The sequence below is a fragment of the Cryptosporidium sp. chipmunk genotype I genome (assembly GCF_004936735.1).
Source record: "Cryptosporidium sp. chipmunk genotype I strain 37763 chromosome Unknown contig_26, whole genome shotgun sequence".
In the NCBI taxonomy this organism is placed as follows: Eukaryota; Apicomplexa; class Conoidasida; order Eucoccidiorida; family Cryptosporidiidae; genus Cryptosporidium; species Cryptosporidium sp. chipmunk genotype I.
This window is the reverse complement of record NW_027125588.1, coordinates 211,156-228,441: the sequence shown is the minus strand read 5'-3', so window position 1 is coordinate 228,441 and position 17,286 is coordinate 211,156. Positions and strand designations below refer to the sequence as shown.

At 30.5% G+C, this 17,286-nt stretch overlaps 7 protein-coding genes across 7 annotated transcripts; 3 read left to right on the top strand and 4 right to left on the bottom strand.

Moving 5' to 3' along the window:
- Positions 1–391: 391 nt before the first annotated feature.
- ELE39_002342 (membrane-associated with a family 1 glycosyltransferase domain and a ricin domain with 3 transmembraned domains near C-terminus) lies at positions 392–2,815 on the bottom strand (the record flags this gene model as incomplete). The annotated part of the gene is made up of 1 exon (XM_067345192.1): positions 392–2,815. One exon carries the CDS (start codon positions 2,813–2,815, stop codon positions 392–394), a length of 2,424 nt encoding a protein of 807 aa, XP_067201960.1.
- A 164-nt stretch (positions 2,816–2,979) lies between these two features.
- On the bottom strand, positions 2,980–5,394 carry ELE39_002341 (ribonucleotide-diphosphate reductase large chain RIR1 c-terminal PFL-like glycyl radical enzymes-like fold; the record flags this gene model as incomplete). Its single annotated transcript, XM_067345191.1, has 1 exon — positions 2,980–5,394. One exon carries the CDS (start codon positions 5,392–5,394, stop codon positions 2,980–2,982), a length of 2,415 nt encoding a protein of 804 aa, XP_067201959.1.
- Positions 5,395–6,393: 999 nt separating this feature from the next.
- On the top strand, positions 6,394–9,246 carry ELE39_002340 (ATP cone domain; the record flags this gene model as incomplete). Its single annotated transcript, XM_067345190.1, has 1 exon — positions 6,394–9,246. The coding sequence occupies one exon, from the start codon at positions 6,394–6,396 to the stop codon at positions 9,244–9,246; it is 2,853 nt and encodes a 950-aa protein (XP_067201958.1).
- Positions 9,247–9,263: 17 nt separating this feature from the next.
- On the bottom strand, positions 9,264–11,108 carry ELE39_002339 (putative coiled-coil; the record flags this gene model as incomplete). The annotated part of the gene is made up of 1 exon (XM_067345189.1): positions 9,264–11,108. One exon carries the CDS (start codon positions 11,106–11,108, stop codon positions 9,264–9,266), a length of 1,845 nt encoding a protein of 614 aa, XP_067201957.1.
- Positions 11,109–11,356: 248 nt separating this feature from the next.
- On the top strand, positions 11,357–14,158 carry ELE39_002338 (kinesin heavy chain; the record flags this gene model as incomplete). Its single annotated transcript, XM_067345188.1, has 1 exon — positions 11,357–14,158. One exon carries the CDS (start codon positions 11,357–11,359, stop codon positions 14,156–14,158), a length of 2,802 nt encoding a protein of 933 aa, XP_067201956.1.
- A 64-nt stretch (positions 14,159–14,222) lies between these two features.
- Positions 14,223–14,759, top strand: ELE39_002337 (cysteine protease inhibitor; the record flags this gene model as incomplete). The annotated part of the gene is made up of 1 exon (XM_067345187.1): positions 14,223–14,759. One exon carries the CDS (start codon positions 14,223–14,225, stop codon positions 14,757–14,759), a length of 537 nt encoding a protein of 178 aa, XP_067201955.1.
- Positions 14,760–14,898: 139 nt separating this feature from the next.
- On the bottom strand, positions 14,899–17,034 carry ELE39_002336 (kinesin heavy chain; the record flags this gene model as incomplete). The annotated part of the gene is made up of 1 exon (XM_067345186.1): positions 14,899–17,034. One exon carries the CDS (start codon positions 17,032–17,034, stop codon positions 14,899–14,901), a length of 2,136 nt encoding a protein of 711 aa, XP_067201954.1.
- Positions 17,035–17,286: the final 252 nt, after the last annotated feature.

The following is a 17,286-nucleotide window of genomic DNA, read 5'->3' as shown; positions in this document are numbered from 1 at the left end:
ATAAGCAAGAATTTTTAACAATCTTGTTTAATCGAAAAAATCTTAATTGAGAAAAACTACGCAAAATATTAATTCAATTGTTCATGAAATATTTGGATTAAAAATATAACAATAAAGTGGTCACTTTAATCGTAAATTTCAAATCTTTTTTTTTAAATTGAATTTAAGAAAACATAAAATTCCTACTATTTTGATTGATGTTTCTTCTAGATAAAATTAATATGAAGGAAAGTTATACTGGAAATAGAATAGAACCTCAACTTGACTAACTGCTCCAAAATTATGTTCTATGTATCTATCGAATTCATTTGGTTGCATTACTATTTTTAACACGTGATGTTTTTAATAAATATATATTAATAATTTTTTTCGAAAATAAAATGCAACTCAATTAACGAAAAAAATTTTGCCTCCAAATCTTCTTAAACGAAATTTCCTCATAGTTATTCTCTGTTTCACAATCTCTGTAAAACATTTTTGTTTCTTTATAGCTACCAAAAGTGGCATTAGAATACAAACAATAGCTGTCATTATCTATTCCTTTATTTATTGGAACTACGAATTCTTCCGCCCCCCCTGTTATGTTTGATCTATGTTCATCGCCACTCCAGTTGACGATTCTGCCGTTTTTATCATCTTCATTTTTCCATGCCCAAAATTGATTGTAATTTCTTGCTCTCATTACAAGATTCCAGTCGCACTCATATAGCAAAGGTAATTCTAACTTATTACTAGATTCAAAGTTGTTCTTTGAAAAATAAGTAAAATCCTTTGTCGTTTTTTCAATTAAATTAATTGAACTTGCCCTGTCTAGGCACTTTTTTGACTTGAAGTTATATAACATCCTATTACCAAGGATAAAGCTCCATTTTTGGGATTCATCAAGATAGTTGCATGTTTTTAAAGCTAAAATATCGTAATCAGTTGTTGTTTTAATGTTGTATCTCGATACATCATTCGGCACTACAGTCATTGGGATTTCAATCTCAGTTTTTCCAATATCAATCTGATCTCTCTGTTTATTCAATATAGATAGGCATAACCTGCTTTTTAAATGCTGAATATGGTGGAAGTCATAATATAATTCACGTTGTCTTTCAAAGGCTGGCCTAAATTTTTCTACATACCATTCAAAAGGTTTGCACTTCAATGTATGTTTTAATGAAAGTCTTTCACTTAGACCCTTTGTATAACTAGCAGGTAAATAGCCTAATACATGATAATTTTTGAAATAAGTTTCATAAAACTGCTCGCTTAACCATACAAATGCAGTCCTTTGATGGTTACTGTTCATATTGTCAATTAACATTTTTTTATATTGAAAATCTTGACTTCTTTTATTTGAGCTATTTCTTTCGAAAATATGCCCAACTAATGAATTTCTTACCACATGTATTTCTCCTCCGCAAAGCCATACTCTAAAACTTTGTTCAATGTTTTCCCCACCCCAATAAAGCATTCCTGGATCATACTTGCCACTTTCTTCCCACCATCTTTTTGTAATCATTAGTATTCCTCCTGATGCTATTGGTATTTCTGGTAATCCATCATCATACCAATGAAATGCAAAGTTCCATTCTATCATCATTTTTGCACCTGCAGTTCCTATATCACTCCAATCAATATTTGAGATACTTTGGACAATTGGACAAACAATTCTCTTATAATTTTCTCTAATTGACTTAACGAGTGCTTCTGACCATCCTTTTTTTGGTTTGCAGTGTCCATCTAAAAAAAATATGTTAGGGCCTAAGGCAGCATCTGCCCCAATAATTTTTGATCTTATTAAACCTTCACACTTCTTTAATCTAATTATTTTTACATATCTCCTATAATTTACTGGAAGTTCTTCTTCAAGTATTTCATATACTGGTTTTTCACTATTGTCGTCAACAACTATGATTTCCCTTAGCAGCTCAGTTGGAGTTGCTTCAATAGTATACATTACCGTTTTGCTAATAAATTCATCTTCATTGTAAGCTGGAATTACAACACTGATTCTATCATTTTCGTTAAAATTGCTTATATTAGAAACAGAATCAATACTTATTTTTGGGTACTCAGGCTTACTATTTGCAATTTCATTATTAATTAAATTAGATAATGAACTTTTCTTCAAATTAATAAATGTATCGAATTCAGTTTCGATATATTCAATTCCTTTTGTTTTTGCATTTGAATAATCAGAAAATGAAATTGGTAAGTTTGAAATAGATCTAAAAGACCAATTAGTGAGCAGCCAATTTGAAAACTCATGAACAGGTAAATTAATTGGAGGGTTATATTTAAAAACTCTACTATAATACTTTCTTTCTTCTGAATACTGATCCATTAAATTTATCACTTCCTGTTCATTTGAATACTTTTTATAAATAATATTAGTAATCCAACTTTCGTAAAACGTTGTAAATATCAATATTAATGAGGCTATTATTGTAAGAGTCCAACCATATCCTTTACTTTTTTTTCTCCCAATCTTTCTAGATTTTTTATCATCAGCTAAGCTTCTAATAGTCTTGTGTTGCTTGAGGGAGTTATTTGAGCCGTCGGTAGAAAATTTTTTAAGTTCAATGTCACTCCTCTCCAAATTTAAATTCGTGGAGCTTTTCGAATTATAAATCACTTTTTTTTTCTTTGAGCACTTTGAAAATAAAATATCAATCAGCACGAGTTCAATAATTAGCAATAAGTCAATTGCCAATTTCCGTTTAAAAAAAAAAATCAGAAAAATTAGAATAGTAATTAGAAAAGTCCTACAAAAAACTCGGTTTTTGCCGAGTTTAACAATCTTTGAAAGAATGATTCTAGATTTCATTTCATTGGATACGAATTTTTAATGCCAATTGGAGTCGGCGGTCTAAGCGTGTGTATTGTGTGCAAGGTAGATTAAATGACCGAATCACCTAAATTAACACTTAAAACCAAGTATACAAAAATTTTTGGGAAACTTGTTTAAAAATCAAGAACTCTAACATCTATTTAACCAGAACACATCATACATTCTACATCGTCCTTCATGTTTGGTGGTCTTAGTGGACAGGCAACTACCTTTTTGATCTCCGGTTCGAGTGCCTGTCGCTTGTTGTTCTCCAATGAATCCTTTTCCTTATTAGTTTCTGATTTCAGAAGTTGCTGATCTACAGTAAATTGTATAGGGCGTGTTGCGCTTTGAGTTCTCAAATAATAAATGCCGGTTTTTAAACCTTTTTTCCAACCATAAAAATGCATCGATGATAACTTTGCAAAGTTGGCATTTTCCATATGAATATTCAAAGACTGAGATTGGCAAACATATGGACCCCTATCTGCAGCCATATCAATCACCGTCTTTTGCTTAATTTCCCAAACAGTCTTATAAAGCTCACGTATATCTTCTGGAATTGTAGGTATGTTTTGAATACTTCCATTATTTGCAATTATATTTTGCTTAAGCCTATCATCCCATAATCCAAGTTCTAACAAATCATTTAGTAAATGTGGGTTCACTACAAAGAATTCACCAGATAGCACCCTACGATGATAAATATTTGAAGTAAAGGGCTCAAAACTCTCATTGTTACCTAAAATCTGTGAAGTAGAGGCAGTAGGCATTGGAGATATTAAGAGAGAATTACGAATCCCATACTTAGAGATTCTTTCTTTAAGTGAATCCCAGTCACAAAGCCCAGAATCTGGTGTAACTCCCCACATATCAAATTGCAAGATACCTTTACTCGCAGGTGATCCAGAATATGACTCGTATGGCCCATCTTTTTCTGCAAGCTCACAGCTAGCCTCAAGAGCTGCGTAATACATAACTTCAAAAATTTCTTTATTCAGCTTTTTAGCTTTATCTGAGTCATACGGCATACGAAGCATCATAAAGCAGTCCGCGAGCCCTTGGACGCCGATTCCCAACGGACGATGTCTTAGATTTGAATTTTTACATTCTGGGAGGGAATAGTACCCAAAGTCAACTACTTTATTTAAATTCCTCGTAATCACCTTCGTAACTTCCTTTAACTTGTCAAAATTAAATGTTTTGTTATCTTTATCAACGAACTTCGGTAACCCGATAGATGCCAGATTACAAACTGCAATTTCATCTCCACTAGTGTATTCCATTATTTCTGTGCATAAGTTACTTGAGACAATAGTTCCCAAATTCTTTTGGTTACTTTTCCTATTTGCAGCATCCTTATAACAAATAAATGGCGTTCCCGTTTCAATTTGAGCCTGCAATATTAAAAACCAAAGTTTTTGCGCTTTCATGGTCTTTCTCCCACGCCCTTGTTTTTCGTATTCTTCGTACAATTTCCTAAACTCATCACCCCAAACATCCTGCAATCCTCTGCACTCGTCCGGGCACATCAAGGTCCAATCTTGATCCTTTTCAACCCTCTCCATAAATAGATCAGGAACCCAAAGGGCAGGAAAGAGGTCACGACATCTCATCTCTTCCTTTCCGTGGTTTTTTCTAATTTCAATAAACTCTACAACGTCCAAATGCCATGGTTCCAAATAAATTGCAATAGCACCTTTACGTTTCCCACCGCCTTGATCAATATACCTAGCAGTATCATTATAAACGCGCAGCATTGGAATTAGTCCATTAGACTTCCCATTGGTTCCTCGAATATATGAACCAGTTCCTCTAATATTACTTACTGCCACCCCAAGACCACCTGCAGTCTTGCTAATATTTGCACATTTAGTTAGCGTGTCAAAAATACCGTTTATTGAGTCTTCTGGAATTCTGAGCAAAAAGCAAGATGACATTTGTGGTCGTGGTGTTCCTGAATTGAAAAGTGTAGGTGTAGCATGTGTAAAATATTTTTGCGACATTAACTCGTATGTCTCAAGAGCAGCTTCAATATCACCACAATGTATACCACAAGAAACTCGCATTAGAAGATGCTGTGGTCTTTCCACAACTTTGTTATCAATTCTGAGAAGATAGGATCTTTCTAGAGTCTTGAAGGCAAAATAATCATATTCGAAATCTTTTGAAAAATCAATTTTCGAATTAATTCTTTCTTTATTTTCCATAATAAAATCGTAAACATGCTTTGAAATTAGAGGAGCAGGGCTACCCTGAATGTCCTTAAAATTAAAAAGTTGTGATGCAACATCGCCAATATCGGAAGAGGTGTTTTTGTGTAGATTAGAAGTTGATATGCGAGCAGCAAGTTTAGAGAAATCATTGTGGGTAGCTGCCATATATGCACAGGTTTGTGAAGCAAGCTCATCCAACTCAGATGTTTTGATCCCACTATACATGCCATTTATTACTGCTTGGGTAACCCTTGCCGGGTCAACAAGAGGATGCAGCCCGTATGACAATTTGGTGATTCTGCTAAGAATCTGGTCAAATGATACTGGCTCCACCTCACCTTTTCTATTCACCACATACATGATTTATAATTACTGGAACGCAAAGACCAATTAATATTTTCGAATTAGTGGTTTTAACCCTATTCAATGTTTAAGCATGCAACAAAAAAATACTAAAACAAATTCCTTTATTCATTTCAAATAGTGGGGTGTTACGAGCACATTTCCACACTATTAAGTGGGGAACAAATAAGCTTCTATGTGGGGTGCCGCCAAATGTGTCCAAATTTAACTAGCATCATTCTATAGTGTATTCCAACTAATTTTATTAGAAATTGCTCTGTGTTTTAATTCCTATATACATTACTACTTGAATGGAATATATTATTTCAGATAAAAATTATTCCGCCATATGTTTCTAATAATATTGTGAATATGCGTTCGTCTTTTAAACCTCTGCTCGACTAAAATCAGTAGTATATGTGGCAGATACAATATGAAATTGACCAAAAAAGAATAAAACTCTAAAAATAATTAATGTTTTTGCTTATTCTGCGAAAACTTACTAGGAAGTAATCACCAATTCCTAAAACTTCATTAACCTTGTCAAAATAATGGCTGTACCTATTAATTCCAATATGCAATACTATGATAATTAAATTCGTTATTAAGAAAGAAATATAGCAAATAATGCCTAAAGCAAAATTATAGTAGAATTAGTATTAATTCTGAAATAACTTACCTGAAAATCCTTTAAGCCCCAAAATTCCTGCTAAAATTCCGAAAACCAATGCCCCTATTAATCTGCATTGTTTTAATACTTTGTTATTATTTTCTATCGAGGAATTAGACGTTACTATAGCTTTTATTTTATCTTTCATTTTATTTAAGTAAAATTTTTATAATAAAGTGTCTTAGCGCAATGTGATTGTGGGATTATGAAAATATAGTAATTATTAAATATGATAATTATCAAGTGAAATAATCACAAATATATAAATTTTAATTTATTTATTATTAATACTAACACAAAAACTGAATTATTATATAGCTAAATGGTACTTTAAAATTATTAATAATATGCAACATAAACCGTTTGATATCTCTGTAATCAAATTTAGAAAAGAAAGCACCAGAAAACTAGTAAACTCTATTAAAACAGATAAAAACGATATATTCACACCATTTGGGGCTATTAGACCATTTACTTACTGTAAAAATGATGTCAATTTATCATTAAACAAATCATGGAATTTCTTTTTTACAAAATTTCTTAACAATTTTAGACTTGAGATGAATGATGGGATGATAAAAATACTTGAAAATATTAATTCCCTCGTAGACCAAGATAAAAATTATGAGCTAACTGTTATAGGGGCTTTATCAGGGTCAAATAATTGCGACCACGTCATAACATTCAATCTTTTGAAAGAGTTTCTCAATTCTTCAGGCCAACCGTATACAATATTTTTAGAACACGAGAAAATAGGTGTTGAAGGACTGAACATATCAAAATTATTGGAGACAATTTGGCATAACATTAAATATAAATTTTTAGATCTGATAATTGACGAAAATAAGACTATTGAGTCATATAAAGAATACGATTGCAAGAATGACTCGTCTAATCGTATAACAATCAATCTTAATGATTCAAAAGCAGTAAATGATGAAAAGTTAGCTGACAGGGTTAAAAAGAATAAAAGAAAATGTAACATTGAATACTCCGGAGTAAAAGAAACTCATTTAGATTTAAAACAAAAAATAATTAATTCTCACTCTAAAGCTGACGGCAGTTACAAACGACTATCTATTCAATCAATTTCAACTAGTTTTGAAAGTTCAAAACTTCCTTTATCAAATTGTAACAGTATTCAAAAGTCTATAAACATGATTAAAGGCCTCAAATTTATTGGTTCAATGTTTAAAATGAGAAAGAAAAACAATTTAAATATTAAGCCCATTATAATTTTGATTCCTAGTAGTGAATGCCTTGCACCTGGCCAACTAGGACAGCTGCTTGAAATAATATCCCAAATTAAAGAAACATACAAAATTGCATTTACAATAATTCTAGGTATTTCAACTAATATATTATATGCTCAGCACATTATTGGCCAAACCATTTTGAATAGATTGAAGTTTATTTCTGTTAAATTGCTAGACTCGAAGAAAGCTTTCTTTCAGTCTATAATTAATTCACTTCTATATTTAGATGGCTTCGCTTCAAATATTATGCTTAAAGACGATTTTGTAAAATTTAAAGACTTAAAATCAGAAAATCATCTCGAATTAAATAATCTGTGTTCTGACGCAATAATTGATTCTAAATCCGAACTTTTTTCTTTCCCAATAATATCTTCTGCATGCATAAGGCAAATTAAAGACAATTTCTTTCAATATGATTACAGTATAACTTCTTCTTTGAAGACTATTTTTATTATTTTTCAATTACACTTCACAAACAATAATTTTGATTTTTTTTCTCAACAAATAAGCGAGATAAATACACAAGAATTTAGCGAGCATATAATAGATAAATTGAAACTTAAGTACCAGATAGATGAGAATAAATTAACGGAAACTATTAAGTTAAGAGAAGCAGCAATAACTGAAATTTCTCAGCTTAGATTGAATCTAAATTCCACCGCTCTAGGATTGTGTATTATAAATATCATACTTTTAGATATCTTAAACATTTTTGATATTAACGAACGATATAACTTGATTATCGAATGGCTAGAGATCATAGAGAAAAATAGAAAGGAGGGATTGATTAAAAAAATAAGTAATTTAGCACATGATATTAAAACCGCAAATAAAGCCGTTTTGGATACAAATTTAGTTTTCACAAAAATAAATAATTTTACTGGAATTTTTTTAATAAGAAATAACTCTTTGCTTAAAACAGGAAATCAAACTTTCAATAATGAACTTCCATGGAATATAGAAAATTTTGAATATAATATTTCAAAACTATTCATTCCTTCATTTGATAAGTCAAAGCCTACCAAGCATATTAGTGATAATATTTTTCACTCATTTATTTATGCAGATACTGAAGCATTTTCTAATCAGATGGATTACTTTTTAGAAGAAACACTTACACCCGATTTTACTTCAAAAATAATTAACGAGCTTAACCAATCTGGTAGTGAAAACATTTCAGATGATTTTTCTACAATTTATAAAATTTTCAGTCTAAATAACGGGAATAAAATAAATTTATTCAAATTGTTTGCTACATTTTGTAAAAAAACAGTGGGAGATTTTAATAAATATTGCAATGTCACTGTTTCGAAAAATAAACCTGAACAAATTAATAATGGGAAGTTGGAAATAAACTATCTACCTGATCAATATAAGGATTTATTCATTAGATTTATTCGAGTAATAAATACGTTTCAGTTTATTGGCTTACTTCATTTACCACTAAAAAACACAAAATTTGAACAAGATGTTTTCAAGATAAATTTTGATAATGCAAGCGACATTGAAAAAAAACACCAATCTTCAAATGAATTCATAGATCATTATTTCAGATTTACTCTTGGTAATATATATGCCCACAAGTTATATTGGGGAGATAATATATCAATTTCTAGTATGGGAACACCTAATAAATTATACTACAGCGAGTCAGAAAATTATTCATTCAACGATGAAAAATTAAAGCCTCCTAATTCCACCAAAAACATAATTGAGATAAATTCTAAAACTAAAAATAAAAGGAAATTAATTTGCTCCAATGATAGTTTTGATGAATCTATTAAAAATAGAAATATTAAAAAAAATAAATTAGAAATTCTAAAATTGCGTGCTGCAGAATCTAATCAAAAAAAAATTATCGAATTTAAAGGAATTAAAATACAAAGAGCAATAAATTCTGCAAATAAAATAAAGAACTTAAGGCGCTCGATGAATGAAAAATAAATTTCCGGCTAGTTATATTATTGAAGCATACATCCTACGTCATCTGTTATTTTGGATAAGTTTTTCTTTTTTTGCGTAAGAGTATCTTTTTTCCGTTTTTGAATCGGGAAATTTTCAAATTTATTTTCAGTTAACGGCGTAACAACGTTTACTATCCTTAACTCTTTATCCACTGTTTTTTCTGGAAAATATCCAACCTTTTGTCTATAAGATCGGCAACTTATAGGCGTTTGAATTGAACTTTCCAGAAAGTCTGGAATTGTTTCTATTATTGCAGGATATTTGTATAATTTGCCCTCCTCTTTATTATTAGAGCCTTCTTTTATATTATCTTCGCAGATACTTTTTTTATTTGTCGTAGAGCGGTAAATTGAGCCATTAGCTTCATGGCCTTGGCTTCTAATTATATTTTGATCTAATTCTAAGTAAAAGATGTTTTCATCTTTTTTTTTATCGAGGTAAGTATTTTGTTTCTTCCTTTCAATGCTTTCATTCTTATTTCCTCTATATTTATTTATTTCATTTATTAATTGTTGGTTTTCCTCACACAATATATCATGTCTTTCTTTCAACTCGTTATAGTTATATAGTAAACCTTCATACTTCCTTTCAAGGGATTTCTTTTCTTCTTTAATACTAATTAAATCACTGGATAACCTACTTTTTTGCGATAGAAAATTTTCTAGTTCTTTCTCAAATATATTCTTCTCATTTATTGAGTTTTGAATTTCAAATTTGTATTCTTCTGATTCTTCTATTGCTGCTTTAAGCCGTTTTTTTAAATTCTTATTTTCTATTTCTATTTGCTCAGATTTATCCCTTTCCTTATTAAGAATATCGAACTGATTATATAAATAGTCTTCTAATTCCGTTATCATATGAGAAATTTTTCTTATGATAATTTCATCTCTTTTCAAAAAAAAATTGTTCCTCCCTTTGCCTGAGTGCAAAATTACTCTCTCCAGTATAGATTGAAGAGAAATCTGTAACTCTCTAAAATTTGAGAACATTGTTTGTCCTTTCCAAGGTAAACTTTCAAATGAATCAAGGCATAACTCGCTAATATCATAATTTTCATCTAACAAATTGCAATGAATATCAAATTCAGTTTTTTCTTCCATTTTTTTGCTTTTATAATTTAATATAGCTTTCTCTGAATTATGATCTATCTCATCGTTTTCAGAATTGTAATTTGTTTCTTCTTTGATGCTTAATATCCTTGTGACAATTGTGTTAGTGCTGTATATTGATGTTTGGCTAAAGTTATTTAAATATTCCTTTAGCCATTGTAGTATCGAATTGCTAATTTCAATAAATTCCAAAAACATATTTGAGTTCCCATCTTGGGGTATTTGATTCAATACATCTTTCCAATAAGCAGATGAGCTATCATTACAAATATTGTTAGAGATAATTTCAAGTATTATTGTATGTATCTGATAAACTGTTATTCCAATACCTTTTATAGGTTCATCTATATGATTAATAATGCTTTTATCAGTCAAATCATTCACTCTTTCGTGGCAAACTGACTCATCAATTATCCTATCTCTTAAGTATACCATTCCATTTAAAATTCCATCATAATTTTCCAAATAATTATATTTGCCAGAATATTTTAACAACTCTTCATATAATCTCCAAAATTCAATAAAACTAATGAAATTGGGGTTAACCAAAAAAACCTTAGATTGTGATAAAAATAAATCGAAATCTACATCAATTTTACTGGATAGAAATATTTTTGTATCTTTAACAGGAACAAAATCTACATTTTCATTTTTTAAATTATCCAATAGCTCTTCAAAATATTCAATAGAATATACTGCAGTCTCCTTTGTCGCTATAGAAACATTAGGCATGTCAAAGATATGTATTCAATAATACAATTCACAGCTATTCCGATAAGTGGACTCAAAATTGACCAACAGATTCCCCACATGCATGTTTATTAATTACGCGGTAATAATTTCTAAATATTTTCTTCCCTGTTTAATTATTATAATTATGCTAATATTGTATTGTGAATAGCAAAAGCCTTAGTCGAATACTTAGTTTTCAATTACACTAAAATAATAACCAGATGCATTCATTCCTAATTATGTGAAAAATGCTAAGTAATACAACAATGAAAGTGGACTCGCTGATATGTAAAATGGAAAATACAAATATAGATTCAAATAGAAGTTCTCTTCAGCATTCTAGAAAAGAATTAGTATCTAATAATCATCCTGGGAACTATATCAGTGTTGAACCCAATAAAAATGTGTCTCCACATTCTAAATCAGCCTTCAGCGTTGCGATTAGGTTTCGCCCAGCTGTTTGCAGCGAAATTAATGAAGCAGAAAACAATTCAATTTGGGAGCTTTCACATAAATCTATATATGATCTATCAAAGAAAACTCACTACTACTTTGACCATGTGTTTGACGAGAAATCAACAAACTATTTAATTTATGACAAACTAATTAAGGATGCTGTAAAAACATGCTTAAGTGGAATAAATGTAACTATTTTTGCCTATGGGCAGACCTCTTCAGGGAAAACCCACACTATGTTTGGTGATAATAAAGGAAGCTATGACGGAATTATACCGCTAAGTATAAATGAAATATTTAACGTTGCTTATACGAGTTGCAATCAATCTGATAATACAAGTAATAAAATCACAGTATCGTATCTAGAAGTATATAATGAAAAACTATTTGACTTACTTGCACCGCAAAGTAGCTTAAATAATAATTCTATTGATAACAACTCAAAAAAGATTAAAGTAATTGATGGAGTAGATGGTGCTGTAGACTTTCTGAATTTGACTTCTAGAAGTGTATCTTCTCCAGAAGACATTCATGCTATCATTAAAACAGGTTTGAAATCAAGAAGAATTGCTGAGACAACAATGAACGAAAGATCGTCTAGAAGTCATACAATACTTAGGATCAGGATAGAGTCTCGCATGAATTCGGACGATGTTTGTGTAGGAATATTGAATTTTGTAGACTTAGCAGGAAGTGAAAGTATTAAAAGGACTCAGCTTGAAGGAGATAGAAGAAAAGAGGGAATGAGTATAAATAGAAGCTTATTGGCACTTTCTCAAGTAATTTCACAGCTTAGTGAAACTATAGTAGAATCACCGGCAAATATTTGCCCAAGTCAGACAAATCTCGCTGATAATTCTCAGTTAAAAAATAAGTATATTAACTATAGGGACTCAAAAATAACGAGAATTTTATCAGATTCACTAGGTGGAAATTCAAGAACTATTATAATATGTAACTGCTCTCCTGACAAAATAAATTACTATGAGACGTTATCTACGATCGACTTTGCAAGAAGGGCAAAAAAAATTAAAAATAAAGTCAGGGTAAATATATTAAGATCAAATAAAGAAAAATCTGAAATAGTAGAATTGAAAGAAAAAATTGTGAAATTAAATAAAAAAGTAGAAGATATTTCTCTTCTTAAGCAGGAAATTGAATTGCTAAAAAACCAAAAAGCTGAATTATTATTCGAATTGAATAGAATTAAAATTAAATCAACTGATTTCCCCTCAAAATTGTCAGATTTAGATTTTGACCGAAATGATAGCTTTTGTGAAATTTACAAAGAGCAATTTGATCATTTACTCATTGAGTACGCTGAAATAATAGATTTGAAAGAACAAAATATCAAAAATTTAAATGAAGAAATTAATTCTTTACAAACCAAAGTTCGCAATGCAGAACAAATAATAAATGATAATTATGAAATGAAGATTAATCTTGAAAAGAAGAATGACAAAATAATCAAAAAAGAAGATGAAATCGAACATTTGTCTAAATTATTGTTGGAATCAAATGAGAAGTTAAATGTTTGTCATGCACAGTTGGATTGCAAAGATTCAGTAATTGAAAGTCTAATTTGTAAAAACGAGAAAATTTCATTATACTGCATTGAATTGAAAAAAAAGTTAGAAACTTCGTTACTAGATATTTACAAATTTATAAGCTGGTATATTTATAGCCTTAATAATAGAAAACCACAGAAAAAAGAATATATCAAATCAGAATTAAATGAAAATTTGGAATACTTTTTTTCAAACACAAAAAGCTATTTGAATTTCATATCCATATATAACAAAATATCAAAACAAGATATAATCGACAATAATTCAGAACTTTTAAACTTTAAGGATGAAATTTTACAGTTGGAATCTGAAATAAAGCATTACGAAGAGGAGAAAAATAAAATCGATTCAGAAATAATTAATTGTCAAAATCAAACGATTCAAAATTTAAACTCGATCGTCATAAATATATTTGAGCTCTTGTGCAATTTAATTGCTGAAAGAAACAATAGTTATTCAATAAATCATTCTCTTCAAAATTTTTCAACTTCTGATTCATATGAGTTCATGAGGAAAATTAAAGATTCGGAGAGACTTATAGAGTTTCTTGACTCAGAATTAAATGATAAAAAGGACCTTGAAATAAAATCTAAAATTCTTCAGATAGAGATTGAAAATATTAAGAATGAAAATAGAATTCTAAATGAATCTCTAGAATCCCAGAAAAAAGAAAACAAGGAGTTGATTGCATCATTAAATCAACTGAGACATGAATCAAATTTTAGATTTATTTCCCCTAATAACAATGATTTGAATTGCCAGGAAACATTCAATAATTCTAATTTTGTTGCAAATAAAGATGAAACGTTGAGATTTAATCAATCATTTAATATAGTAAAAAATATTAAAATTGAGAATACTGACTGTAAAGAAAAAAAAATGCAAAGAGTTTGTGATTTAAAAGAAAACAAACCAAAAGAAAATAAAATCAATTCAACATCAAAAGCTACGAAAAATAAAGAATATTCCGAGGGGTCTGTATCTAATATCAAAGAAAATTATATAACGGAATGTAGCACACAATAGTTATAAGTATTTTCGACTTCTCTTGCCGCCAGAAATGTGTTAATCAGTTAGAGTATTTTAGAGAATGAATAAGAAAATTTTTAAACTTTTATTATTTTTCGCCATTTCTATTTTGTTTGGCATTTCAAACGCCGCTGATATGTCATCTAATGATAACTTTAAGCCGGCCAACGACGCTGGAAAGATCAAACTAGTAAATTTGGATTTATGTAACTCGAAAGAAGTAACCATCAATGTCCAAGACATAACCAGCACAGATTCCGTAAAATATTTTGTTGCTGTTAAACTTGGAACAGAAATTACTGTGAATATAAAAGGTAATCCTACAACTGGGTATAGTCAAAAGATGATTATTAAACCAGATGAATCGGTTGTAAAAGTTATCAACGCTGAACCAAGCTATATTCCTGAACCACACATAGAAACCATAGTTGGATATGGTGGGAATTATATTTTCAAGTTCTTGGCAGTTGGATCTGGCAAGACAGTCTCAACTATTGAATATGCCAGATACTTCGAAAGCCCACCAAAATGTGTCTTTAAAACAGAAATTCAATTCAAAGTTACCGATCAATGCAGTGAAGAAATACTAAAAGAATAGAATTAGTATTTTAAGAATATAATCAATCTAGATATCAATTTATGGAATAAGAAATTTACTCTAAAATATTAACATTGAAAATTATGTTAAGATAGTCTAATACTTTTAAATGTTTGAAATTTGTTGCTACAAGAGCTTGCTAGGCTTTTTTAGTTTGAGACCTTGTAACTGGTCTATTAATTCTCATTTCCGATAAATTTTTATCCTTTGTACTCGAGCATGAATTATTTTTATTCGATTCCAAATTTATTTTCTCACCTTTGTAATCTAATATTTCAACATTTGCATGAATCGACTTGTTTTCAGCAGAGCCGCCGATGAACTCCCGATCTTTAGTACTAATTGGGTAAGACCGGGAATTTTCGCAGTCTTCTGGCAGCACCAACTCATTCGTTAAAAACTCATTTTTTCCTAAAACTCCATTTTTAAATCTGGTAGATTTGCAATCAATTTTATCGAATTCTATCCCGCTCGGGATTAATTTTTCTTCAGGTTCTTTAACATCAATGTACCTATTCTCAACGCTCCCAATCGAATTTGGTTGCTTTGCTATATTTGCATAACTGTTATTGCCTTTAACTGAGCCTTTGGGAATTTCTCCAGGATTGATGGCCCCAAATTTTTTTGGCTTGCTGATATTTAATGGTGTTTTCCCTCTTATCATTTGTGCTACACGACTTTCAACATTTTTGTATAAATTTTTTCTAAACAAAAGCTCATTATCTGCTCTAACAGATAACCTTTTTCCATTTGAAGTTATGGCTATAGGATTTGTAGGCTTCGAATTGGAGCCTTTTCCGCCAGTAATTATTTTACTTAAGGGCCTATTGGAGTTAATTTTTTGGCTTGCTAGTGGAACTTTGTTTATTTCCGAACTACTTTTCGAATCTTTGCCAATCACTGATGACGCGATTCCGATGTATTTTCTCATAATCGAATTATTTCCATAGCTTGGAGTATTGAGAGTAGCATAAGTCTGCTGGAAAAATGTGATTGATGGGGAAATTGTACAAATCATGATACATCTTAGACAATAGGGAGAATATGGGGGATCTGCACCTCCACCTAAATATTCTTGTAATAATCTAGTGAGTTTGCTTTCTCTATATGGAATGCAGCTTTGGGTTGATTGGGTTCCAGCATTCTTCTTCAATGCATTGATGACTTTGCTCAATGATAATAATGAAGAGTTTATAAAAGTACTTTCTGACATTCTTTTTCCGGTATTGTTTGTAATTTTATTATTCTCGAACCCTGACAGATCTATAAGATTAACAATTGTACGGGGATAATTCAAGTTTACTTTGGGTTTTACATGAAACGAAATACTTCCTCGTCTTCTCCTATTCTCTATTGTGTCCTCATTTCCAACTTCAACTTCATTGTGAGCGATATTAGATACAGGTGGAATATAACTTATTTGAATGCATGCATGGCTTCTGCTGCTATTTGAATTCACCGCAGTTTTACCTGAAGTACGCCTTTTCAATGCAGATGTATAAGCAATATTAAATTCATCCCAAGTTTTAAATTCAGAAGTGTTTGTACCAACAACTCTAATTCTACCGCAAATATCGGTCCTTATAGAAACTTTAGATTTTGTTGGCTTTATAGGCTTGATCAAATTTTCTAAATTTTCCGTTTCAGTTAGTAAATCCTGTATTTTTTCGCAATAAACCTCAAAAAACGAAAAAGAAAAACTTCCGGGCTCAATTTGTTTGCAGTTTATTTCAATAAGTTGCTTTATTGTTAGTCCAACAATTCCTATCTCACTATTAAAACCACCGTGCATAGTAAAGGTCTTACCCGTCCCAGAACTACCAAAGGCAAAAATATTGATACACGAACATTCTGATAATAATGGGTCAACGTAATCTTTAATTTCTTTTGAATATATATCTTCTGTAGTACTTTCAGTGCCATATATTTCATCGAACTCATATTTTTTTGGTAGTCCTCGGTGGCGTGGGTCCTCCAAAATAATTTGTTTTGTCTGGTTTTTTTGTTCATTAACAATACTTACACAGGTTGAACTAGATTCATTACAATCTTGAATTGGTCTAACTCTAACAATAACTCGCACATTCTCCCTATTTAAGTGTATCCTATTTGAATTAGAGACTTTCCCAATACCATCAAAAACTTGACTAACTTTCTTCGACTTCACACCTGCTTTCATCTCGCCTTCGAGTGTTTGCGAAGAAAGCTCTCCCTTAAATTTATCACATGTTTTTATATTGAAGTTAGAGTTTATATGTATTTGCCGGTTTTCCATTGAAATAAAAACGATTCTATCGATTTTCTTATTTATTCTTGTCTACGGTATTAATTTGAAGCTAGAAATCAATAGTTGGCACCAGCTCTCAAACAAAATATGAGATAATCACGCTGCTCGTACGATCCAAGAGCAAGTTATTTGTTATTACATATGTCAAAAAGTGGGGAGTGATGGATTCTTCGGGGGGGGCGAGGAGATTTCAAACAATTTAAAGCGCAAAATAATAAAGATATGCAAAAAAATGTAGTA